General features: G+C 41.5%; 1 protein-coding gene across 1 annotated transcript in view; it reads left to right on the plus strand.

The window, feature by feature from the left end:
* The first annotated feature begins 531 nt into the window (after nt 1-531).
* The window catches only part of CEP350 (centrosomal protein 350kDa), a 59,781-nt gene continuing 53,402 nt past the window's right edge, over nt 532-6,910 (plus strand). Inside the window, 5 exon segments of the mRNA XM_009871663.1 lie at nt 532-604; nt 2,206-2,249; nt 3,195-3,309; nt 4,012-4,180; nt 6,295-6,909. Coding sequence (XP_009869965.1) covers nt 532-604; nt 2,206-2,249; nt 3,195-3,309; nt 4,012-4,180; nt 6,295-6,909 — 1,016 coding nt within the window.

Below are 6,910 nucleotides of genomic sequence, written 5' to 3' on the forward strand. Positions count from 1 at the left end.
GTAGTTGGGATTGCTCCAATCCAAGTGCAGGACCTCGCTCCTGGCCTTGTTGGACTTCATGAGGTTTGCACGGGCCCATGTCTCAAGCTTGTCCAGGTCCCTCTGGAAGGTGTCTCTTCCCTCCAGCCTGCTGACCACCCCACACACCTCAGTGGCATCAGCTGCCTTGCTGAGCGTGCGCTCGATCCCGCCGTCGGCAGCATTTCGCTGTGGTCGTGTTCAGGTTTGCTGGAATCCTAAATTGCGTGACCTCTGGGTTTCCATTTATCAAGTTGGCTCGTCTTTGTAACAAATGAGAACAAAAGCAAAACCCTCTTGATTCTGGAAAGCTGCAAGCTGTAAACATGTTGGCGCTTTGGTGCCGACTTTCCGATCTTGTTCACGATGTGAGTTTGAAATCGTCATATGAGGTGAACGTTCATCATGGTGATCAAGGTTATATTCTCTTTAGCCTAAGATACATCTGTTCTTACCTTTTATACTTATTTCGTTCGTATGTGAATTTTTTTTTTTTGTAGATAAATTGACATGATGTGGAGTAACAAGTCAAATGAGGCGCCTCTACAAAATCCGAGGCACAACCAAAACAAAGATTCTACCAGAGGTATGGATTTTCTCTGTTTTATTGCCTTGTTTTGAAAGATATTTTGTCGTGAGTTGCTTGAAACTTTGTAGAGTCTTTACAGAAGGCGTTCTCCTGCCTCAGTTTGGAAGCCAAGACCACAACTTATATGGCTTCGTTTTTGCAGAGGCAGCAGTTTCTTCCTCTGATCTGCAGAGTATTTACTGATCTGCGTTAGGAATTCCCGGCCTGTGATATGGTGCCAACATGGCACAGAGACAGATTATTCCTGGTTTTGAGTGCTGTAGAGGAGGAGCAGTGCAGGAACAGGAATTGGGAACTGCAGCCTCGTGAAAGAAGTGAAGAAGAGCCAGAGGAAGCAGTTGCTGCTGACTCTTTCTCGGCTCTGAAGTGGCGAAGAGCTAAAGATTCTTGAATCACCACTAATATGACTTGCAGCACTTCTGTCTCCCTGAACTGGAAGAATCTGGTTAGCTTTTTCCTGTCATGATTACATTGTAATTTAGGAGAGGAGAGGTGGAAAAGATCGATAAATTACGGTACGTCCCGGAGAGGAAGAAAGCGCTGGTCTCTGAGAACAGCTGAGTGGCATGTGAAGCCTGGGATTCAGAATCAGTCTTTATGATCTCCACTATGGCAGAACTGGACTCCAGAAGTAATTTTGAAAGTAGAGACGGGTGATTTATTTTTTCTGTAAAAGGACGTTATAGCTGATTGTTTCCTGTGATACATTCAGTTTCTTGTGAAGCTGAAGTGTTCTATGGACATGAAGTACCACCTCTCAAAGGCAAACCCTGGTTGTTTCTGTGCTACTTCCTTAACCCAATTCCTTTTGTTGTTGATCTTATCTGAAATGAAATGGGCAGCTTTTTTACTCTAAGAAATTTTATTATTTTTTTCAAAACTCTCTAGTACTGCTACTCTCCATGGTTCTGACGCTCAGTAAGGCTTTGGGTGGCGCGTTGTATAAACTGTTAGATTAGAAGAAAACCATTAGAAACGGCAAGAAGAGAGGAACTGAGGAAGTAAATATTTTTAGAGGAAAATACGACTGAACTGGACTACCCATAAAGCACGTGCTGTCTGTTTAGATGAAAAGGCTGAAGTTGATTAGTGCCTCCTGCTTGTTCTTTGCAAACATCACTGCTATTGTGTTTGTGGGGTATACAGTTCAAAAAGATTACGATTCAAAATTCATGTATTCAAAGCTTGTTTTTAGAGTAGTCAGTAATTATGCATTCATGCTTAGTTTACTGAAGAAGAAAATGGAAGGGGGAAAAAAAAAAGTAGTTAACGATAGTGTAATGGAAGAATGTAAAATATTTGTATTGGGGTAGATAACCAGCTTTCTAGAAGATAACGTGTGGTGGATTTGGTATCAAGTGTAATAATACATTCAGGCTAACTCGTGAGCTCATTAAGTTTTATATTAAATACTTTATTGCTCTGTTAACATGAGTCTTGACTGATGACAGCGTCTCTTAAAGGAGATTTATAGGCTGGAATTGAGTCATTAAAGAACTTAATTAGTGTGACCATGAAAATTGTTACGAAGTTACATTTTATTGCATTGTTTTCTATGTACTAATGAGAAATTTATATCTTTATTTCTGCCCTGTAAGATCTGACTGCAGCATGGGCTCCTTTCTCTCAGACTAAGGCTGCTGTAAGTACTGATTTCTTTTTTTTTTTTTTCCTTGCTTCTTTTCAGATCAGTTAATGGCTACAAAAGCTTTAACCGAAGTATTATTTTGCTCAGCAGTTGCCTGTTAAACAAGTTGAAAGTGGGGCAAGCAGTTGGAGTACGTGCATGCTGAACATTGTTGTATCCTGGAAAAAGTTTTCCTCACACACTAGAAATTTTTGCCACAGCAAGCTTAGTCTTGAGAAATACCTCCTGAGTCTTGGGTGTGATACTGCCTTTCTATCTGAGAAAGTGATGACTTCTCATTTTTTGGAAATCTTGAAAAAATAACTCTTCCTTGCTCAGCCAAACCAGTCAGAAACTGGGATAACAGCAGTATATTTCAAAGTTTTCCATCTTTGAGCACTGGAATTGCTGTCTTTCTGTGGGAACTTAAGTGCCTTAGGTACCACTCTAGTTTGTAAAACCTCACTTCAGTGGAGCCAGACAGCCTGGGGTTTTGGTGACTCCAGCTCTTTCCTGTAGCCTTGTCCCTCTCTTTTTTTTAAGAGCTGAGCATGAGTATGAGGTTTTACATGTGGAATCTTGCATCATACTGCATTTTGAAAAGAGTATTATAGAATTTATTCCAAGTGGAATTAATATTTCATTCAGACCAAGCATGAACTCTGACTCATTCAGACTCTGAATGGTATGTTGTTATTAATTTTTTCACAACAGCCTACTTATGGAAACAGAACTGTGCAACAAAACCTAATTTAGATAATCTTTTTAAACACAACTTATTAATCCGATGTAATTTCTGGTCATAAGGCCATAGTTTTGCAACATCAGGCATGTGAAATTGCTTTTGGACGCAGTTTTATTCTTCGTGAAAACGAGGAAACATTTGTCATGTCAGTGGAAAGTAACTGTACCTTAGAAATTGCAAGTGGCATTCTAATTTGTGCTTTCTTCAAATTTCAGCTACGTCATATAGAGAACAAACTGGAAGTAGGTCCCACCAGCACGGCTGTGTTCGATTCCGTCATGGATGCCAGGAAGCCCTCTGCTAGCACGAGCAGGAAAATAAGCAGAAAGGGTAGGTGTCGTCGAGGACACAGCATGTAAGGCAGCGTAAAGCCACTACATTCTTCTTTCGTTCCCCCAAGTTGTCTCCTACTGATGATCTTTATTACTGAAACTCTGATTGCCCGGGTGAAACTCATGTTTTCTTCCCTCAGTTTAGGAAGGAGAATGTGTTACCGTAGTCGCTCGGTTAGAGGAAGTGACAGGACTTGCCCCACGCTCTGAGCCAGCAGTACTTTCCCCGTGCTGGTCCCATGTGTTTGGGGGATTTTGGATAAAAATTGCATGTGCCTGTGTTTACACTGGAGTAGCTGTTTATATTTTTTAATGTTTGTTACACTCTGCTAGAATTCTAAATTTGATGCTTCCTTTATTTCATTTAAGAAGAGCATTTGTTTCTAAGAAGTCAGCCCTTGTTTTAAATGCAGTTTAGAGGATTCTGGTAGTGCGCCGCTGGAGAAGAACAGACAGATCGACCTCTAGTGGCAATACGGTCAACTTCCACAGAAGTAATTATAATTAATGTCGAAGCATTATTTTCTCTCTTTAAATACGATCATTATTTCTAGAACTTACTATCTTGCTCCTAGTTGTGGAAATCAGCTTGTTGAAAAAGAGAAGGAGTGCTTTAAATGTTATTTTGGAGTGCTTGTGGAACCCAAGAAAAACTCTGTTCTTAATTGTTCAGCCCCAAGAGCTTTCTCTTTCTGGAGAGATAGGTCCATAGAGGATTCTTTGGTTTCTGCTTCAGCTTCCCGGTCTTCCAGCCAAAATAAATCAAGCAAGGAGAAGTCCTCACGCAGCCCACTTCGAGCAACCACTCTTGAAAGCAATGTGACAAAAAGCAGTCGGGTGGAATTTCGTGAACCATTGGCTTCGTACAGGTTAGTGCTGGGAGAGCTGACTGTTCTAGAAAAGCACGCTGGGATTAGAATTAGGCTAACAGTGGTGGTTTTGACATCTTCCCCTCACCTACACACGCGAGCAACGTGGAGCCTTGGAGAAAAGTGTCTTCCTTTTTAAATGTTACAGATTTATTTTTTTGTTCACTGAATATGAGTTTAAAATCAAACGTGTTGAAATGTGGCCGGATCCATCAAGTTGTGGTTGTGGCCTCAGTGGCTTCCTGTGTTGGATAGGTACTTATTTTTGATGAGGGCACCAAAAAGAGCATTTCCTCGTGCTTTTCCAAATTTCTTTCCTTAATTCTTCAGAAGGAGTTCCCCAAGTGTATTGCCATAAGACAGTGCGGAGCAAGAGCATCTAGTTCTAAAGGTGCATTCAGTTTCTGTGTGTAAGGAGCCCAGATAAGAGGAGCTGTATCAGGGAAAAAAGTGGCACAGAATATTGCAGATAACCTGGGGGGGTGTGAGCAATGCAGGAAAATAGGAAGCCTGTTTTTCCCTAGCCTACATTAACTACTACAATGAATATAAGATGCCTCAGAAGTTTTCAGACAGGAAGAGAACCTGCAGCAGAAATAAACTAGTTATAACTTGCTGTAATGTCAGAGCCTAGAAGACTTCTACTGGAACTTTTTCGGTTCCTTGTGTTCTGTGCACAGTGTGTGCTCTTTGCATCCCTGAGGAATAGCTTGGTTGGGTTGGTAATAGCTTTTTGTTGGATTCTAACACATACTTTGCATTTTTTCCCAAGTGTTCTCTCAGTGAAGTCAAATTACTGTTGACTGATTAGACTAGAGTTGGGACAGTGGTATTTGTTTTAATTCAACTCTATCTCTACTAATAGTTGTTATCCTGACATCTAAATTTTGGTCTCCTTTTCTGCTTCTTGTACTAGCTGTGAGGTTCTTCCGTGTTGCGTCGGAGTTGTGTAATCTTGGGTCAGTTTTGTTAGTTGAACAGCTCTGTTGTCTGCCCTGTCTAGAATAACTAACATGTCAATTATTTGTTTTAAGAACATGTAATAAATTTAACAGGCTTCAGGGAAAAGAAGAAAATGAGAGCATCTAGATTCATGCTATTATATCCAGCTGAGAAGAATAGCTTTCCTCCTGTGAGAAGGCTGTGTGGCATGGCTGGGATTAATTGGGAATTAACATCAGAGGTGCTCCGTTAACACATTACTCCTCTGAGAACAGCATCCTTGAAGTATGCATAGGAAAACAAAACCAGAATAATGGGTAGAACGGTCTGGGTTTGCATAATTTTATACACTTTTGGTGAAATTACATGCAGTTAAGCCACTCACCTCTTGTGTTAATGGGTAATGATTCCTATACTGTGTAACAGGAGTGTGCTGCTAGAGAAAGAGGGTAGACAATTTCGAAAGTACAATATTATGACCTGTTCCTATATGAGTTATTTAAATGTACTTACTGAAGAAGCAAGCCAGGTAGCTTAGGTACCAAATTTTCACATCTTCAGCCCTTCATCGGTAACAATATTAAATACATTTTTGTCCTAACAACGTATGGGCCATGAGTCTGTTTTTTCTGTGACAAAAGGCTGCAAGATCTTTGGTTTGTTGCATGTCTAAGCTCTCGGTAAGCTTCGGGATTGTTGCAGTACAGCCAGTTCACTCTGAAGTTCTTGTCTCAGGGGCTTGCGTTTTTAGTGCACAAATACAGAGCAAGGTTTTTAGCTGCCATTTATTTATTTTCTCAGCTAATGAATGTGCTGGTGAGGAGCTGTGCACATGGGCATTGCTTTGTTTCAGAAAACATATATTAATTATGCTTAACGTTTGGATTTTATTTAAACCTTTTTTTTTAAATTGAAAGCTGATATTGCTTCTTGCTGCTTTTCTACATGCCCTATTTTCAACTCTTCAACTTTTTGTATGTTCCTGTTCCGACAGAGAGTGCAGAAAATGAAATTTTGAGCAGAAACCTATTCTAATTTCATCAGATTGCATTATTAAATGTGTGGTGGGTAAATGTTAAAAGAACTTGCCTTTAATTAATGAACATTGCTGGGTGGGGAGGTCCTACAGCTGTGTTTCTCATGGTGACATTTTTTCCCTTCCATTACATCAGGCATACATACAATTCTCTGTCTTACCACAGTTCTAGCCAGCTTGAGGGCAAGCAGCTGCTCTCTGGTTTGGACCTGAGCGAAGCAGAAGGGAAGAATGAAATAACAGGCGGGATGATACACGACCGAGAGGAGCGGGACGTACGCAGCAGAGATTTTGAAAGCCGGTTTTCCTCAGCTGCAGATGAGACTGTCGTGAGGTATTTGAATGACCGGCCAGCAATTGATGCTTTGCAGAATAACGATGCATTTCTTAAGGCTGCAGCACGTCCAAGATTGGAAGAGGAAAGAACTAGTGGCTCCCGAGGAGAGGAGAATAGCACTAAAATTCCTCAGAGTAACACCTCTCAGAACGGTGAACTGAAGGTGTCTTCCCCCTCTGCTGCAAATACTTCTAGTGTTCACAGGCTGGACATCTTGAAAGGGCGGCAGCGCGATGCCAAGTTGGAGAAGCTGAAGGAGCGGATTCGGAAGCAGTGGGAGCATTCTGAAGAGCTCGGTGGCAGAGGGCAGCCCCTGAGCTATGCTGAGCAACCTGTCGTGATCACAGATGTGGAGAGCGCTGTGACTCCCAAAGTCAGGAAAGTGGCGGGGGCGGCCGCCGCTCCCTCCCACCGA

This window comes from Apaloderma vittatum, unplaced genomic scaffold (genome assembly GCF_000703405.1).
Source record: "Apaloderma vittatum isolate BGI_N311 unplaced genomic scaffold, ASM70340v1 scaffold3996, whole genome shotgun sequence".
In the NCBI taxonomy this organism is placed as follows: domain Eukaryota; kingdom Metazoa; phylum Chordata; class Aves; order Trogoniformes; family Trogonidae; genus Apaloderma; species Apaloderma vittatum.